Source organism: Ixodes scapularis, unplaced genomic scaffold (genome assembly GCF_016920785.2).
Source record: "Ixodes scapularis isolate PalLabHiFi unplaced genomic scaffold, ASM1692078v2 PGA_scaffold12__126_contigs__length_90152505, whole genome shotgun sequence".
NCBI lineage: Eukaryota > Metazoa > Arthropoda > Arachnida > Ixodida > Ixodidae > Ixodes > Ixodes scapularis.
In genome coordinates, this window is record NW_024609838.1 from 471900 (window position 1) to 491416 (window position 19517).

The 19517-nt window shown below is 49.1% G+C and overlaps 1 protein-coding gene across 1 annotated transcript in view; it reads left to right on the top strand.

The window, feature by feature from the left end:
* LOC120846360 (ubiquitin-protein ligase E3C) overlaps positions 1–19517 on the top strand; it is a 31943-nt gene that overhangs the window by 11551 nt on the left and 875 nt on the right. The window contains exons 11-18 of the mRNA XM_040218097.3: positions 2267–2421; positions 8231–8397; positions 9288–9395; positions 9469–9538; positions 9664–9758; positions 13043–13250; positions 14743–15332; positions 16539–16736. Of these exons, the coding sequence (XP_040074031.1) occupies positions 2267–2421; positions 8231–8397; positions 9288–9395; positions 9469–9538; positions 9664–9758; positions 13043–13250; positions 14743–15332; positions 16539–16736 (1591 nt within the window). The remainder of the gene's footprint in view (positions 1–2266; positions 2422–8230; positions 8398–9287; positions 9396–9468; positions 9539–9663; positions 9759–13042; positions 13251–14742; positions 15333–16538; positions 16737–19517) is intronic.

Consider the following 19517-nt stretch of genomic DNA (forward strand, 5'->3'; position numbering starts at 1 on the left):
ACAAAAGAAAAACGAGAAATGAATAAAAATGTCCGTAGGCAAAAAAAAAAAGGGAAAATCTCGGTAAAGTTTTTGTAACGGAGGAAAGAGAAAACTGCCACAATGTTTCAGTAACGAAGAAAACTGAGAATTACTAAAAGCATCTGTAATAATAGAAAGGGGAATTACCGTAAAAATAATTTAAACGGGGGAAACGGGAAATAATTTCGATGTTTCAGTAACGGAGAAAGCAGAAATTTGTTGTTTTTTTTTTGCTTGCTGGCTACTTATTTTCTATTGTGGCACCTCGCGTCACATTGGTCGTTATCGCAAAGCTTGTTGAATGGATAGAACGAGAATTACGGTGTAGATTTTGTGACGGAGGAAACGGGGAAAACATATGTTTCTTGCCGAAGGCCCAACCACGTTGGACATTCTTCATGCGCTTCGTCCGTATCAGCGTTAGCGTGCGTTGCTCCGTGCTCATGTCAGTCCCGGGTAGATCGTGGCGACGACCCTCCCGCCACGTTTTGGATGATCTCGAGCGATGTGCAACAACGCCGACACTGGCACAGCGCGTGAAAAGCGGCCCCTTGTGGTCGGGGCTTGGGGAGCCGCTCATTTTAGGTTGCGGCAACTTCTGCCGCATTGCCCATTATGGCAAAGAATCCCCTAGGAAACAAACGGGAGCTACGGATTTTATATTGCAGCACCTTGCGCTGCGTTGGTCATCGTAGAAAAGCTTCTGTAATGGAGAAAACTAGAATCCACGGCGAAGTTTCCAAAATAGAAAAGACATGAAATTGTATTTGTTTTTTCTTGAAAACTGTGAATTCTATATTGTGGCATTTTGCTTTCAGTTTCAGTTTTTTTTTTGTGTTTTTTCGAGGAGGGAGGGGAAGGGACTTTGGAAAGGTCCTTGGCGCTAATGGCAAACGCTGTAGCCTGACACGGTCACCAGCGAAATAATGAAAGAAGAAAGATTGCATGAAATTAAGGCCGTAGTGTATTTTTCGATTAAAGTGAACTCTTTTGTTTGTTGTGGTAAACACAGTTGGTGACTTTTTACAGTGAAGCTGTTAAGAGCTAGTTTCCCCAGTTTCGTGTCCAATACGAAACAAATGTCGACACAAAACTACACAAAACTCTGGACAGCTACTGCCATCTATGAGCGGCGGCGGCAACTAGGCTTCCCATCTGGTTGCCGCCGTCGCTTATAGATGGCGGCAACCTTTCCAGGCCTTTCCGTCGAGGTGCGCGATGGTTCGGTGGTCACCATCGTGTACGTCCCCCCCGCGGTGGCCAAGAGAGACATTGAAGCATTCACGACGGACGTCTTCGGCTGGGTCATGCTCGGCGATGACACGTCTGCCGTAGTGACGGGTGGTGTTAACGTTCACACTGCACGCCAGGAGGGAAGTGGTTCACTTTGTTTATGCTCGAGCGCTTCGGGCTTGCGTGTGTGAACGAACCTACGGTGCCCACGACCAGGCATCGGACGTGTATAGACCTCGTCTTCACGAAGAATGTGCCTGTGGTTGTGTACCACAGCGATCACAAGGCCATGGTCACTGTGGTTACGAAATAAATAACAGCTCCGGATCGTTATATATATATGTCCGATTCTTTTAATCGTTCTAATTTCCCAGTCACACCTTAATCCTTACTTTTATAAATACTTCATTCCCACCATAGTACAGCTTCGCTGGTCTTCCTTCTATGCCAGAGTAGAAAGGCTAACAGTTTTTATTGCATGGGCACCATGTTACGAAATTTCGGTGAGGTGGCTTTAGTCTGGGGATGCAGGAAATTACGCCCATGAGTGGTGTTTGCTGTACGAAAGTTTCTATCATTATGACTGCTAGGCATTCATCCAGCAACCATGAGTATTTTAATTGCTATTCAAATATCGCTGTACTCAATTCACACTTTGAGTTGAAGAGTTGCTCTGCTATTAAATGGCTGCCGACATTTTCTAATAACTCGGAATAGTTCGGCATCTTTTATTCCGGCCCATTTTAGTTCCGTCGAGCATGCTCAGGAACCTGGCAGAGTGGCGCCGGCGATGGCGAACACGAAAAAGTCATAGCCTTGTTTTCATACCTGTTACAATTTCGCTATAAAAACTAAAAACCTTAACGAATAGCATAATGGTGTGTTGGAATTGCTCCACCGACCGGCCGTCCACAGAGATTTTGTCGTACAATCCGCAAAGCGCGAGCATTTAGATTTGAGAGCCAGGGTCGTGACGAGCACGCATATCCTTGGCGTCGGTTCTCGCCCGCAGTCCCGGAGGCACCCCTCTGCTGCAGCTCCTGTCGTCGGGAGTGTGTCCTCCGGGCGACGTGGCCAGAGGCTTTGCCTGCCAGCTCAGCCTGTTCTGCAGCCTGCTGGCCCACCTGCTCCCAACCCTGCACGACACAGAGTTCTACGAGTCGCAAAGTGAGTGCACCCCTCGTCGAGGACGCTACGGCGGAGAGAGTGAGGGCAAGCATCGTTGCTACTGTCCCTAGTTCTTTTCACGTGGCTTTCTCTCGTCGTACTCTGAGCTTAGAGATTGTGACTCAGGTGAACAAAGTGCACTAGTCGATGGTTGACCAGTGACAAAAAAAAAAAGAAGCGGGCCTGTGTTTTTGTGGTGCTTTGCTGCATACTGCGTTTAAATGCGATAGCATTGCTTGTCTTTTATGAAGATTATGCAGTGTAATCTTGTTGATACGATTTTCGCGGGAACTAAAAATAAAACGAATTATCTGAATACCGTATTATCCAAAACGGGCTCCAAATGGTCACAAAATAAAAGTGGTGAAAAACAAAAATTACGAGGACACCTAAGCACTACTTATGAGTTGTGAATGCAAAAGCTTGAATGTTGTTCTTCCGCTCCCTTAGTTTGTCTGTGGCGTACTGGCGTGAACGGCCACGTTTCGCTACTGCTGAGGTAGCAGCCGATGTCCGAGCACGTGTTCGTGTGAAGTGGCCGCGCCGTGCTGAGCTCGGCCGTGCAACTTCTCCAGAGTTGGCCCGTGCGAGCTGTGCAGCCAGGCATGCACCTCTTAGCGGCGGCCGGGCCGCTGCGTGCACTGCGCCGCCATGGAGCGGGCTTTTCTAGTCGCGTTCCTTGGAACTATGCCACACGAGAGCCAATGGGATCCTCATTCCTTGAAACTACGGCGTGCGCCAGCCAAGGGGAGCCTATCCATCAGATTTCTGTTGCAGACGACAGGCTTCGCTTCACTGGGACGGGGGAAGGTGCCGTTTGGCGCGGCTTCAAAAGCTGATGACAATCGTTCACTCCATGGGACAGTTAATGCTTTCGCATACAAAATTGCTACAATCCCATAGGCTGTGCAATACTGCCAGTAATGTAATGCCCCCGGGATAGGCCTACTTATTAATGCGAAATCATTAACTGTCCCATGGAGCGGAGCCGGCGTTGTCCGTAACCGCGAAAAACGGCAGAGAAATTCCCTCCGCGGAACGGCTCTTAAAATGGCTGGGACGCGTAGCTCCAGGGAACGCCACCCCACAGAGAAGCCCTCTCAGCGCCGGTAAGAGAGAGAGGATGGCACTCGCGCGATTGCCCCGGAGGCCCAGAGGGTGGGGGGAACACTGTATCACGTGTTCTACTCTCTGCTTTCACCCATGTCCCGCCCCACTCCCGCCACCGCTGCGGCAGCTTCTGCTCCTCTCGTCGCCAAGGGCTCCAAGGAGTGCTCATCGGCGTTCAATTGCATGTTTATGCTTTCGCATTCACAACTCGTAAGAAGTGCTCGGGTGTCCTCGGAAGTTTTATTTACAGTAATCCCTCGTTATAATGAAATCGCTTTTTTAGAATTATCGCTTTTATTGAAGTTCAACGTGGTTCCGAGTGAAATGCATGCATTTTGAAGTGGATTACTCGAAGTGCATCTGCGACCCACCACGTTTATTACGAAGGCCGCGGTGCCGGAAGCATGCAAGCCTATGCGGAGGTGCACAGAGACCCTTGCGTTCCCCCCTATCTTTACCGAGGCAAACTGGGAAAACAGCAAATAAGAAAATGGAGCAAACGGGTGACAAAGGGCAGAGCGCCGCTTCCGACGCTAATGCGCCGACGCGAGCAGGGAACAAAGAGGAGCAGCGTTCATATTCTGACGCTGCCCAACTCTTGGCGAATCGGGTCAAGGGAGCGATGGAACCGATGGAGCTTGGAGGAGATCATCCCTTTCATCCCTTCGGGAGTCCCGACGCGCGCACCTGCGGCATACACGCACGCGTGCATCGTATGGAAGAGGGAGTGTTTACCAAAAGTTGCTTAGATCTGCGAAGTTAAAAAAAGTGGCTGGTCCAAGTCTGAAATCGCCAAAGAATACAACATCCCGGCATCGGCTGTTCGACACTGTCCGCAGTTTTGCAAAACAAACAAGGCATATGGAACAGGTTCGAGAAGTTTCTCATGCAAGAGAAAGCGCGCCCACTACCCGAAGATGAAAAATCGCCAACTGCTTTGCGCATGTCAAATCTTCTCTCGCGAGCACGCTTGCAAAGTTGGCGCATGATTCCCTGAGTTGCAACGATTTCTACAGGAGTGTGTGAAAACATGTTGGCGAAGTCACTGAGGGTAACTTTGATTTGTTCGTGCTTGTCGATGCGGACATTCTCGTTGTTGCTCCTGCCACGGATGCCGCGATCCTTTACCTTGCATGCGGTCTGGTAAACACAAAGCGTCATCGTTGAGGCTGCTCCTGAAATGTCGACGACTGCCGAGACGCAAAACATCCTATGGCTGCTTCAAAACAAAGTGGAGTGACGCGGCGGTGACAGCGTTCTTGCAATGCCTGGAGCAGTTTGAGGAGAACTGATGCCTGTATGAAAGTATCGGCAAACTCCACTTAATAATTTTTTTACTCGGCAAAGCTTTCGTTTGTTGTTCATAACCAAGGTTTGTTTGATTAAATATATGGTCAGTGTTCCTCAGTGTTCCCGTCCACCTTCAAGGCTGCTGGTGCTGTTTTGCTTTGCTTTATTGCTTTTATCGAATTACCGCTTATATCGAATTTTTTTTGCCGTCTCGTTGACTTCGGTATAATGAGGGATTACTGTATTTATTTTTTTAAATATTACCTTGAAGTTGCTTTTAAAGTGCAGCTCTTAGGCGCCCGTTTCCGGTTTGAGCGGCGTTGGCTTCGCCGTCGGCGTAATTGCGCTTGCCATTATGGGAAATGTCCCATAATGCACTGCGCGGGACCCTTGCGACGTCACGTGTGACGTCACAAAGGTCCCGTGCGGTGCATTATAATGTCCCATAATGCACCGCGTGGGACCCTCGTGTGACGTCATGAGGGTCCCGTGTGGTGCATTATGGGACATTTCTATGATGCAACATGCGGGGAGGAGGAGAAGGGGGACGGGAGGAGGAGTGGAGGGGAAAGAGGGAAGGAGGAGGAAGGAGGAGGGGAGGAGCTTGGAGGATGAGGGGAGGAGGATCGGAAGAGGAGGGGAGGAGGAGTAGCAGGGAGGATGAGGAGGAGGGAGGAAGGGTATACCCTCCCCTCAGTACTCTTCCCTCCTCCTCCTCAAGAGCTGCGCTTTAATCGGCGTTACAGGGTGTTGTAAACGTCTCATTTTTTTCGTTTATATATTTGGCACTGCTCTTCATATTACGTGTCGAAGTTGCGGCGGTTTTTCGCGGTAGTTACAAACAGCCGCCACGTGACTACCACGGTCATAGCATGACCTCCAGTCATGCGGCGGCTGGCCGTAACGTGACTTTAGCTGTGACTGCCGCTGTTACACAACAGGTTGTTCGTGGCTTATTGCAATGCAGTTTTTGCTAGTAGACTGGAATATAAATGTATCACTTTTTAATATCCTTCAAAACCCTCTTCTGCAGTCGTAATATCCGATTTGAAGCCAAGATATGATTCTATTTTCATATCAAAATACACTGCTTTTGTGGGATGATGGCTCGGAATGAAAAGAAAAACATGTTATATAGGAAAATGTATTATGTGGGATCGTATCGACAATGTTCCACTGTATTGAGCTGATTAAGTTGCGATGACCCCTATGGCAGATAACTAGGCATCAAACATCCACACATTTTCATTCAAAAGATTGAGGTACACCTAAGCATTCCTTATGAGTTGTGAATGCGAAAGCATGCAAGCCGCTCGTCCGCCCCCTTTTTTGTCTGCTGCATACTTTTTATCGCCGGTCGGCACATGTGCTCCCCTGGTGACCTTTGACGCTCCGTGCTGGTGAACACGCAGCGCCATGGGGTGAGCGGTCGTGGAAACTGACGAGCGCAGCGGCCAATGGGAGCCCAGTCGACGCGCACCAGTCAATGGAACCGAAGGAAACTATCTGCCGTTTTTGCGCTTCAGACTGATGACGTCAGCTCGCTCCATGAGACAGTCAATGCTTTCGCATTTAAAAAGGTGGTCATAGTCAGCATGTTGCTGCTTCTGTTCAGCTGTCTCCTCTTAAAAAGCAACTCCGGCCAAAACTCAAAATGAAGTAAATTACTGGTATCGCTGTAGTGACACAAAATACGACCCCAGCCAAAATATTAGGTCCGTGGGACGCCGCATTCTCATCTAATGCCGATAATAAAACTTGCTACCCGCCGGGAGCCGCTGCTTCTTAGCGGGCGGCCAGCGGGTTGCCGATCGCTAAAGCAACATTGGGCCGTGACCTCAGTATCGTTCTCATTTTTTTCCTCCGGTCCGAGTGTTGCGCGGAGTGCGCTTCTTTGAGCCGCTACCACCGCTACTTCGGCTTGTGATTGGCGTGTTTAGTCCTTGATTTTATCTGTAGCCCGTGTAGCTTCGGTATAGCCTTGTGCTTATTTGCTTGTGAGGACTCCAAGACTCCTTTTAGCGAGCAACTCGGTGCTCCCAAGACTGCCCAGCTGTTCCTCGAAAGATGCCAAGTGCAACTTGCAGCGCTGTGGGCTGCTCAAGCAACCCGCTGCGCAACACGGAGGTGCTTTTTCACAAGTTTCCAGCGGACCGGAAATTGGAGAAGGTGTGGGTGAACGCTGTTCGACGAGTGGACTGTGGACTTCGACTTTTACGTGCCTGTGGAAAAAAAGAATGAAAAAACAGATGTGTACAGCCCAGCACATGTGTGTTCGGGCACCGCGGCCCGCGCCGAAGAGCCTCAAAGCTTCGTGTCTGGGACTGACACGCAGCTCGAAAGCGCGAGGGCCCCCAGTACTGTGCGTCACTCACGCCGCTCCATCCATGTAGACCCGATGACAATTTAGGCCTAGCGACGAGTACGGAAGACTGGACACACGGCGACAGCCGCCGAGTACGTCACCGAACGAGTTCACTCGTTTTCCAGTCGCTAGCTTTTGGGTATACAAGCGACGAGTACTGCATAGCGCATGCACGGCGGCGGCCACGGAGTACGGCACCGTACGAGTTCACGGGTTTTCCAGTCGCTAGCTTTTGGGTATACGCACTAACTTTTGCTACATATGCTGGATAACTACCATGCATACAGAATTAAAACAAAATCAGCTTACCTCCTATCTTTAGACGGCTAGCGCAACAGAGGTAGGTGCCGCTCGGGTTGAACGAGAACGATCCTGACGTCATGTTCACATGGCGGCTGATTTCCAGTGTTGCCGGGGCCTCGAGCGGCTAGTTTCAGTTTTGTTGGCCGCGCCCCAAACAAAACTTTGAGGCGTCGATATCTTTAAAATTACGCACAATAACGAGAAAAAAATTACACCTTGCAATTCAGGGACGCTGACTGCACTAAAAACAGTCATAATCCCAAAATCAAAAGTATGAACCGGAGTTGCTCTTTAAGTACGCCCCTTCCCCCTGTGAAAAATTGTAAAGGCAGCAACGCATATAGCAAGCGCTTTGTCCCGCAAGCCATGCGCACGCATGATAAGGAGAGGAAAACGGCACATAATAACTATAGCTTCGCGAGTCTCTTCCTTGGCTCTGTGCTTGAGTGTAGGGTTCAAACCCTTAAGGTCTTGGGTTTGATCTTCTTTGGAGGACGACGTGCTTCGTGTTGCAGAAAAGATTTTCCAAGGGAGCTTACTCAAAGAAATGGTATCGCGTTTTCACCAGTGCAGAAACACACATGCGCAAGTTGAAGGACCATACAGACATAGCACTGTACTCCTTCAACTTGTCCTTGTGTCTTTTCGTGCTGCTTTGTTTTTTTCCTTTTTTACACATACCTTGTCTGGACCCGTTGCTTTGGCAGTGATTAATGGCGCGAGCGGGAACTTGTCTCGCAGCCGTGGGAGACCCGATGCCCTTTTCGCTGGACCAACTGGTGGAAGTGAGCGGCCAGCTGCGGACCCTCTGCTTGGGACTCTTGGAGCTCTGCTTTCCAGAGACGCGGACAAGTTTCTCGGAGCGCCAGAGCCAGCTCGTGTCCGAACTCTGGAAGCCGATGTTCAAGGTAGTTGAAGATCTGGCCCGTGGCCTCGGGAACTAGGGATAGGGCTACTCGGAACATTCAAAGCAGAATGCTTTTATGCACTAGTTTACAAGTCTAGAGTGTCACGTTGCGTCTCAGTGATGCTCCGTGGTGTCATGTGACGGTGCCGTGTGATGTCACATTACACCGCACCGTGGCATTGTGCGACGGGGTCACATGACCACGTCTTGCTGATGATGTGGCATGATGTACGACGGTCGCAGGGTTGGTGAACTATACAGTGTGCACGTTCGTCTGCTCTTTATGCACCTTGTGCGTTTGCTCATTCTCCAGATGTGCCCTCGTGCTTTTGTTTCCCCCCAAGTGATGACGCACACTTAGCTACCTAGTCATCGCACATTTTTACGCTTTCTCTATGTGGCCCTTTGATTGGCAAGCCCCTCCTTGTGTTCCGACGGGCATACATTTTGGAATACTCGCTTGCCGTATAGGTCGCATGGTCAGATGATCGCGTGACGTGAAGTCAGGTCGCACAACCTAGCATCCATCTATCGCGTGACATCGCATCAGATTATGTCACGCCACGTCCCTGGGCCCGCAATATTCGAACTGTACATGCAGGTTGGGCTTTATCCGTAGAGACAATGTGACCAAAATTTCTGATAAACATGTGACGTTTCCCGGTCACCCTTTATGCAGCTCTTAGGCTTTACTCGACTTTTCACCATCCCAATTCCAACTGTTGCCTTCGCACGTGTCCTACCGTCCACAAACCCTCGCACCCCGCTCTCCTCCCCGGTGCTTCCCTCTCCCCCATTCCCCATTTCCCTAGCTCCAATCTCCCTAGACCCTCACAAACGTAGGGCGGACGTCCTTTCGAGCCATTCGTTGACAGTCCCTTCGACACGCAGGCTGCGGTGGCGCTCGTGCGGCAGCTCTACGCCCGAGATTCGCGGCGCTCCTTCTGCCCCGAGGGCCACTGGGTGTCGCCCAGGGCCAACCAGATCTGCCCCGAGCGGGTGAGTTCTCCGTCCCGACCCCGACCGTATGTTTCCTCAGGTTCCGACCAACGGTGGCCGCGCTCTGTTTCAGGTGCCCGACTGGAACCTGCAGGTACCTCGATTGGCCAGCTGCGGTAGCGTGGCGTCCAGGAAGCAGCTCGGTCAGTGGTTTTGCGTTTCGTGCACTCTTGCCGGCGGATTCGCAGCATTCTCTCGATGAGAGTCGCTTTGACAGGTCGTGCTCGTTCTGTCCTGAAGGCCAGTGTGCGTTTCTCTGCCCTTGCAGAGGAAGAGGGACCTCCCCTGGCTACGAGCGAGCTGCGCAGCGTGGCCCTCTTGCAGGAGATGCCCTTCGTGGTGCCTTTTCCCGTGCGCGTCAGGGTAAGGCCTCAGTCTCTCTAAATGCAAGGGCATCTTTATCCAGCCCTACATAGTTCCGCCCGTGGGGTTCAGTTTGTTACCATCGCGGCCAATCTGTCCAAGCAGAGAAGGGAATCGTCTATTTGAAGTTCAAGTTTGAGTTTAGTCCTGCTTTTCGATACACTGCTCTTCGTGTTTGGTATTACAGAGTTTTAAGGAGCGGGTGTTGTCAAATGGTTGGCGTGCAATTTTTTCTCGCAGGAGAGGTGGTGGAGACATCTTCGTTTTATTCCATCACAGAGAAATCTTGAATAGGGATAGAAATGAGCATAGCTATGAAGAATATGAATCTTGTGGAGGGGAATCGTTTAAATTTACCGAAAAGACTCTGCAGGACCAGAAATTAATTTAAAAAAATTTGTTCATAGAAATATTTTCTTTCCTTATCTGCACTCATGGACAAATGGGTTGAACGCATTGCATTCTACTCTGTTGGTAAACAAATAAAGAATATGTGTATGAATTTTTTTCGGTGGGGAGGGGCTAACTTTTTGTTTTACTTTCAATCCTGTACTTTACACGCTATTGCACCCTTCAAGCAACTACCTTTTGTTTGAATATAATTAGTGTATTTGTATATCTTATATGCCTGTCATTGCACCTTGATCATGTTTGGTTTGGTGGTTGCGGAGTTCTTTTAATTTTCATTTTAGCACAATCTTTACGCACGGTAACTTCCCGCCTCCTGGGGTACACGAATCTGGTTCGTTCCATTCTATACACTATTTCAGTGGTTACGAGAATTACAGTCCACACGTGTCCAGGTCACGGCCCAGCACACGCACGTTCATTGTTTGGGAGGCGAGCAGAGTAGGCGACAAGTGCACGAATGCCAAGTATGGCACCTACCAGAAGTGCTTTTCTGGAATGCTCTATAGACAATTTGCTAAATTGCCCAAGCACCAAGGAGGATATGCGTGCTACTAGTATCAGTGATGTGATTGCTGCGCCAAGGGGCTAACCCTGCTACATCCTGCTACATTTTGCCGAAATACGGGTAATCTGCGCCAAGCCTGCGCCAAAAGACCAATTTTGGTCGCCTTTCAAACCCGAAACTAAACTGAGTACCGTAATTGAGCATGCATGAGCTTGGCCGCCCAACTAAAAGTACCCTGTATCAATCGTCCATCTGGTTTTGCATAGTTTTTCCCGCCACCTCTTGTTTCACGCTCTCGTCGTTCATGTGTCTCACCTCGCGTCTTTTTTCAAAACTTTTCAACGATAGACGCGGGCATGTGTTGACGCTCCAGTGCTTCAGTCGTTGTACAAAGCGCTCCAAGTACTTTTTGACCCTGACTCGCGATGTCTTGTTTTGACCTGACTCTCTCAGGTTCTTTTTTCTGTGTGTTTAGCTTGTACCTCGCCTGCCGGCTTGGCAAGCACGTGCCGCTGGACTGTTTTTTGTCGTATTTTGCATACAATTTTGGGAACCAGTTGGCGACGGAGCGGAGTGGCATGGTGTCTGTTTTGATCGAACAGCCATCTCCGCTCGCGCGACGAAGCACGTGCAAATGAAAGCCTGCGAAAGTTGCCCTCATGTGCATGCGAACATGACTGCACACCAGCCGGGACCCATGGAACCAGCCGGGACGCTTGCAACCAATGTTTTAAGTCTGCTTACTTGTGACGAAAATCTGGCACGTCGGGAACCAGTAAAACGGTGGCAAGCGATTTTTCTGAATCGCTTGGCAACGCCCACAGCACTGTTCATTTGTGGGATGTCTCAATGTCTCTTTGGAGACATTGAAAGTTGGAATTCATTACTAGCCAAAGGCAAAGCGAGGCTTGCAGCAACCTTGTAGAAAGTTTTGAAAAGCAAAAAGAAAAGCACCCGCGAGTCTTAATGCACCTTTGTCTTGTATACAATTTCGCATTGCACTGCAGTAGTTACGTGTTTCATCAGTCGGAGACAGCTTCCATTTATTATATTATATAACTATGTAGTCAATCTAGTGGTGTGATATTTACTAATAAGCTGGTCATTTTCAAATAAATTTTAATATGCGCAGTTTGGTTCTTATTTATCTATAACGGTACATATATATGTATAACTTAACTGGAGCATTTCAAAATGTATCATGTCATTGTCATTTCGGTTACATGTTGAAAGACTCCCAGGTGGTTGAAGTTGGCCATAATTTGTTTACTGCGGCGAGCGAAGTGGCCTTCATTCGTCCAGCACTTAAAACGAATATGTTTATTTTTCTAAGAATATCTGCTCCAAAAGCCACTTTTGCTGCTCCGAAACACTGTTTTGGCTGCTCCAAAAGGTGCTCCAAAACGGCTTAGGCCAATCACATCACTGAAGTGTACTTACACGTGTTGCCATCTGCAGCAGTAACTTTCTAAACCAAATCTAAAACAAATGGCGCATTCATTGAGGAATAGATGACCGTGGGGGTTTCTGTACCCACATATCGAGCATTCTCTGTGGTGCCTGGTTAATTTCTCTAAAAAATGTATTGTGAGACCTCTTCGACCTTTTTTTTCCGGCGTAATTGCTTGCTTAGGATAGAAGGAGAACAGATTTACGCCAGCTATTTCAAGAAACTGGCGAGCCACGGCCTGAGCAGAAAGGGTTTTCTTAAAATATTCAGTTGCTTTTTTCTCACTTCAGCACATAGGCCAAGGTCATACCTTGTGCAATAGAGATTATTATTAACCTTAGATATCACAGACGCCCCTGTTGACGGAAAGAAGGGGCAGGAGGGGAGGACGCAAGCAAAATGGGCGCGAGCACGTCCGATTGCCGGCCGAGCGACCCACTTCCCGCCAGTGACGTCACGTTGGATGGTGGGGAAAACTGGGGAAAAGCTAAGGAGAACGAATTTTTGTTTTAGGTAGTGGACAAAGTATCACTTTTTTAATTAACCAGAGTGAACCTGGTGGAATGACAGCATTTTAGAATGGAGAAGCCACCAGCATTCAGATGATGCCCTTGGATTATGTAGCTGAAAAAACCGGTGGAGCTCCCTTTTTAAGAAATACTTATCCCACTTATGTGTCACTCAATGCAACACAATTCTGCAGCCAGTATTGCATGAAAAATAATCCTTGCTCAAAATCTTACTATTATAAGCATGCTGGTTACAGACATCTTGTGTGGAGAATACAGCATTATTTACAGCTTACATTTTTTTATAAATGTATAGTACCAGGAAACACGCTAGGACAATATTTACTATTTTATATTGCGCGAAGCATGGTTTCAAAGTTGGGAAAGCCAAATTTCTTGCCGGTTTCAGGTGCTGCAGAGCCTGATAGCGCAGGACAAGTCCGAGAACATGCGCGAGCTGTCCAACTTCTTGCTGGGACCCCAGATCCACCTGGTGGTGAGGAGGGACTACCTCTATGAGGACGCTCTCGAGAAGCTCTCCGGAGAGCTCAACCTCAAGCTCAAGCTCAGGGTGCAGCTCGTCAATGCGGCGGGGCTCGAGGAGGCAGGAGTGGACGGTACGCCCGACCTGCAATCTCTAAACTCGACTTACGTCTTTTTGTTTGGTCTCTCTCGATAAATAGCCCTTTGCAGATTTGTTAGTGCTCTGCACTAACAAATCTGCAAATCTGCAAATCTGCAAATCTGCAAATCTGCACTAACACTGTGTCGTGCTCTGCACGACACAGTGTTAGTCACTGTGTCGTGTGTTTGTTTAGACAGCGTGAAGTAGTCGGCCCCCCACGGGTTTCCAGTGTCCCCGTTGCAGACGAAAAATTTAGCCAGTGCGGTACGACTTTGAGCCTGGATGTCTTTAATGCGCGTCATCATGCGGTGGTAATGCACAACCGCATGATGACACATGATGATGACCCAGGATCTCAGAGTTCAGCAGCACGAGCTTTCGCTCAGTGTGCTCCGAGCTGTGGTGCGCTTAAATGCTCTGCCACTGATCTCTGTCTCTCTGTGAGCACTTGTTGCTGAGGTCATAAGTAGATGCAGGGTATGCTCAAAACTTTCAACATGTGTGCTCGCACAGCCTTGCATAAGTAGCACATACTTACAGAGTGACACAATCAACACAAACAAGTCATCAACTTTTTTTTTTATCAAATTTTAATTGTGGTTGTTAAAACTAATATAGTATGGTTGATTATGCTTGTGGTGGGAACTAGTAACTTGGGTGGTAGAATTTGGTTTTTGTCATTGGTACCATTTTTGAGCTTTACCCCAAAAACTGCCGGTCTCGAGTTCATGCTAACTCTGTACATAAGTGCTCAACTAACAAACTGTGTTACAAACAGTTTCTGCACGTGCTCTACAGAGAGCCAGCTATTGCAATCTACACACAGGTCCTATCCAATGAAGGGAATGAGAAAATATTTGCACAGAACAGGGCCATGTGCACTGGCGAAGCACGCAAGTGCTGCACATCTGCTAAGTCCGCAGTGCTGCCTCATGCATCAGACAGACCGTTGCTTTGTCTCACTCACATAGAACAAAAGTTTGTTTCATGTGAGGTGTTGTATCGGGCAAAAGGGAAAGACACTAACTGGCTATGACGTCCGGCAACGATTTGATCCGAGAATATCATATTGCTAAGGCTTAGGTTTTCTGCATCTTTATTGTTTTGTCTTTACTAAGTCTAAATATTTTGCACCGCAATCACCCCATGGAGGCAGGAAGCTTCTGGAGGTGTAATGACGCCACAAGAGGTGAAGCCGGGAGATGCTTACAGTTTTGAGGGACACGCCCCCAACGATGACCAAAACCGACGGACGCTATTGGACGAAAAGGAAACCTGATTTGGCGCCAACAGCTATTTTAGTAACCGCTAGGGGCGTTCCCACTGACCGCGACCTGTACTTCCGGCTTCACTCGGAATTTTCTCGTTTGGCCTGCTCGAGCCGGTATGTCGCCTCCTCTTCTTTCTACCTCCATGGTTCACCTAATACGAAGGACTAAGCCGCTGCAATCCAATCTGAATCCACGACGCCGTTGCCCTCGCAGGAGGGGGCCTGATGCGCGAGTTCCTGGGCGAGTTGATGCGCACGGCGTTCGACCCCAACCGGGGGCTGTTCCGCTGCACCCACGACCGGCGCCTGTACCCGAACCCCGCGGTGTCCCAACTGCCGGACTACGGGCCCCTGCAGGCCGCCCGCCAGTACACCTTTGTCGGCCGCATGCTCGCCAAGGCGCTCTACGAGGGCATGCTCGTCGAGCTGCCGCTGGCGCACTTCTTCCTCGCCAAGCTGGTTTCTCCCGGCCGTGGCGATCTCGACCTCCACCACCTGGCGTCGCTCGAGCCGCTGGTCTACCGCAACCTGCTCTTCCTGAAGGGCTACCCCGGAGACGTGGCAGAGCTGGGGCTGGACTTCACGGTGCTCAGCAGTCAGCTGGGACACTCGACACTGGAAGAGCTCAAGCCTGGCGGCGCGAGCATACCCGTCACGGCGGCCAACCGGATAGAGTACATGCACCTGATGGCAGACCACCTGCTCAATGCGAAGCTGAGGCAGCAGTGCCTGGCGTTCCGGCAGGGGCTGGAGGAGCTGCTGCCGCCACACTGGCTGCGGCTGTTTGCACCGCACGAGCTGCAGGTTAGATGCCAAACGAGCGGTACCGTCCGACGCCGCCTAGTCCTAGAATAACTGAAGTCCGCAAACAGCCTCCTATAATCCACACGACGTCGTTGCCTTAGAATGGTGCCAACTCGGCTATGCGGGGAGCAAGTTGCTTGCCTATTGCGCAGAAGTTGTAGTGATGTCGGTACGACGCCGAGCTCCAATTGGTAGGATAGTGGGTAGATATCAATGCTAGCTGCCTTGAGGTCTACCCGCTATTCTTCAATTAGAACCGATCAGAGCTTGACGTTCTGACGTTATCGCAACCCCTGCGCAAGAAGCAGACGAACTTGCGCTCTGCATTGGGCCTGAGCTTAACGCTAAGCATCCTTTGATGCATTGTCTGGACACAAGAACCGGCCTCGACCTCGCTGTGACAACGTTGAAACGGTAGTGCGCGGGCCTCGATTATTTTAGCTGGTGTTGTACGGTCTGCATCAAGGGGGGTTGCTAAAGATGAATGACGACCAACCAGCAATTGACGTTGGTTGACCTCATTGTTTAATAAGTGCCAATTTCCCTCTAAGGTCGTAGAAGTGCCACAAGTGGTGCTATGACGCACGAGTGGGATCGAGCACACCACGGGAGCGTCCGTAATGTTCGGGAGATGGGGTCGGTTGGGGGGAGGAGAATTTTCCTGCCCTTTTCCCAAATTGTTTACTGGAAATGTTTAGGGGCAGGGGTAGGAGGGTTGATTGTCCCTTTCTTTCGGCCCCCCTCTGTTCCAACGCCACGTCAGCACCATCAAACACCATTAAGATGTTTGATGTCGCAATTTTGGGGGAAACCATGTCATGCAAATCAAGTAAATCAGCACCGAATGTTATTTGTCTTATTTGAATGCTGCGCAGGAAAAAAGTACATCTGGTCGTGTTTTGATCTCTCTTGTGTCTAGCCAAAAATTTTAATGCCACGGTCGAGTCGCCCATTAACTTTTTGTCTCATGGTTAGTTGGTGATAATAGTCAAACCATTTCATCTGTTACTCTCCAATTTATACTTGGACTTCAAGAACACATATTCACTTCTTATTCCACGCAGGATGACGAACCTAGTTCTTGCGAGTTACTGAGCGGGTCTCACGTTACGCAACAAATTTCTTCCTAGTTTGTGCCCGAGGGAGGTATACTTGGGAAACACTTCTGGCTTGGCCAATCCCAATTGGCACCCCTGCCTTTTTCAGGTGCTCATCTCCGGGGCACAGAGTCCCGTGGACTTGGAAGACCTGCGGCAGCACACCCACTACGAGGGGGGCTACACCGCCGATCATCCGGTCGTCAGGGCGTTCTGGAAAGTCCTGGAAGGCTTCGACGAGCGCCAACGACGGCTCCTGCTCAAGTTTGTAACCAGCTGCTCACGGCCTCCGCTGCTGGGCTTCAAGGTGCGTGTTGCTTTTGACAGTGCAGCACACCCACTGCGAGAAGGGCTACACCGCAAAACACCTTAAACACTGGACCTATTCTCGTTTTCACCTCAAGAAAAAAGGAAGTTTTGCTCCATGTTCCTACGCCACGCGAAGTAGTTCTTACAATATTTGGTTGTCGGAGGCAGAAGCAATGTTTTTGGTGTTTGAAACGTGTACGTCTTGATAAGGTAACATATACCTAATCTAAAATGCACCTACATATATCTAAATTCTCAGCATAAAGAAGGAAATTAGTAATGCTCCACAAGAAGCCATACTTTTTTTACTACGGTTCTTGAGGTGAAAACGAGTATAGGAAAGAAACTTTTTTTTTTCCTACCTGGTTAGGACAGGGATGGCTCAAAATAAATGTTTGTCGAATACAAAATCTTTTTGTTGCCCAACCTTTACGTTAGTATACAAATATTTTTATTTGCATGCAAAACTGAAACTGTACCCCTGTGAGATGATGATAATAGCGTTTGTACCCAACTAGTGTGCACTCTGAGGCAACTCTGTGATCCAGCAAACTCTGAGTGCACACTATAGTCTATTTCGCAATAATTTGGCAAACTGTGGAGGCTGCGGCCCTTGCAAACCAATAAGGATGCCGGAACAAGGCACGTGATAACACTCGATGGTCGAGGCCACCGGGGCCTCGTTACCGCCACAGCAACAGAGCCCTCTGCAAGAAAAACTAGTTCTAAGCTCCTTTTTCTTTGAACGGCAATTGAGCTTGACGCGCTTCCATTTATAACGAGAAGATATGAAAAATAAAAAAAATAAATAATCGCAAATTTACGAGTTTCAATTTTATTTAAACCAAACGAGTGACACCACATCCGTATCTGCTCAATTTTTTTTACGCTGTAGCACCATGGCCGTTGACGATCGCCAGTGATCGCAGCCGTGTAATTGGCCGTTTCCGCTCGAAACGTTGCACTGTGCCCTGGCATTAGCACCAGTCTCCGATTTGTGGCTCAATTGACCGTACGGTTGTCTCACGAACTGTTCCTGAAGTGCTCGGAAACGTTGCTGCAGTGAGTTTTCATCCGAAGTTGGTCGGTTTCGAAACAGACGACTCTTGGCTAGCAGACGACAGCCGGTTCCTCTGGGCCTCGCGCCTTCCATTTGGTGTAGTGACACAAATGCTCACGTGACGTCGGGTCGCGTGCCTCGCTCCGGCCCTATTATTGGGGCGCGAGGCCCTAGCCTCAACAGTCCGCCAAGTTACCATAAAACGGAGTATAGCTGGGTACAAACGCTATCATCATCATCCCCACAGGGGTACAATTTCGGTTTTGCCCGCAAATTGAAAAAATTTGTATTGTATCAAAAATACTGAACAAAACAATTTTTTTTGTTGTTGCGACAAACATTATTTTGGAGACATGCCTGTCCTAACAAGGAAGAAAAAAAAAATTTTTTTTCCTAAGTTGTGTTTTTTTAAAGGGGTGGTCAACAGTTTCTATACTTTTAGTAAATGCCGCAAGAAAAAAAAAGAATGAAAGAAAAACGCAGCCAGAGGAAGCAGCCACGTGATCTGGAGCCGGCATTTAAATACCGACACCGTGGGGATCGCGAAGCTCGGTGACCAAATCGTTGGGACCGCATTGTTAAAAATGCCAACAGCGCAGTCCTTGCAACTTTGTCATCAAGTCTGGCGAAGGAGAGACTGAAAGAAAACGCCCGCTTGTATCCTCCAAATTCCGTGGCGACAAAGAAGCTTCTTGGTCAGTGGCGTCGCGTGCGAGCATGCCTGGGTCCCACTAGTGCTAATAAGCTTGTGTAAAGCGAGAGATGCTGCAACCCTCAATATTGTTGGGGCCCCTTTAAAACGCCCCTCAATTACTGACCAAGGTAGACGCTACAACTACAAGTCCGTAGCTTTTAAAATGGGTCTCTATTTGTTTGTGCTCGTGTAGCAGTAGCATCCCAGAGAAGCATCACATTGCACTGTTTGCTCCACTCCGGAAAGGCCGAGCATTTAGAACCTCTGCATACGGTAATATAGACCAGGGGTCGGCAACCTTTTTCAGCGGCAGGCCGAGAAGTCACGAAGCCGACACAAAGGAAGCCGGACAAAAAGTCGCGAAGGGGTGGGGTGGGGGGGCAGGTGAAAAAAAGGCAAAATAAAAGTGAGGACGTTCTCTGCCGAAGTATGGGGTACTGGACAATTCCCATCCGTGTTAAAAACTGCCGTGTGGTTCTTGAGTCTGTGTGAGGCAAGGAATAGGGGGGTGCTTTTTGTGGCCCGCCGGCCGTGGGTTGCCGACTCCTGATATAACCAGGTGTTCCAGCAAACTTTTAAAATATCTATAAAAATAGGGTGGTTGACCAAAAAAAAGAAAGAGACGCTTTTTGGGAGCAATATGCGAGCCATGGTGGAAGTCAGGGATTGCAACAAAAAAAAAGTGAAAGCCGTTTCCAACTCAATGTAATGCCGAATTAGAGCGCAGCTCTTGAGGAGGAGGAGGGAAGGGTACTGGGGAGGGCCAACTGACCGGAGGGGGGGGGGGGGTCACGTGACCTTGGGGGTTCACGTGACGATGACAATGCCGATTTTGTCATCAATGACGTCACTGATGACATCACCAGTGACGATGACAATGCGGACATTGATGACATCAGCAGTGATGATCACGATGACGATGCGGATGCCGGTGACAACATCAGTGACGTCACTGATGACGTCATCAGTGATGACGACGATGTGGATGTCGGTGACGTCATCAGTGATGATGACGATGCGGATGC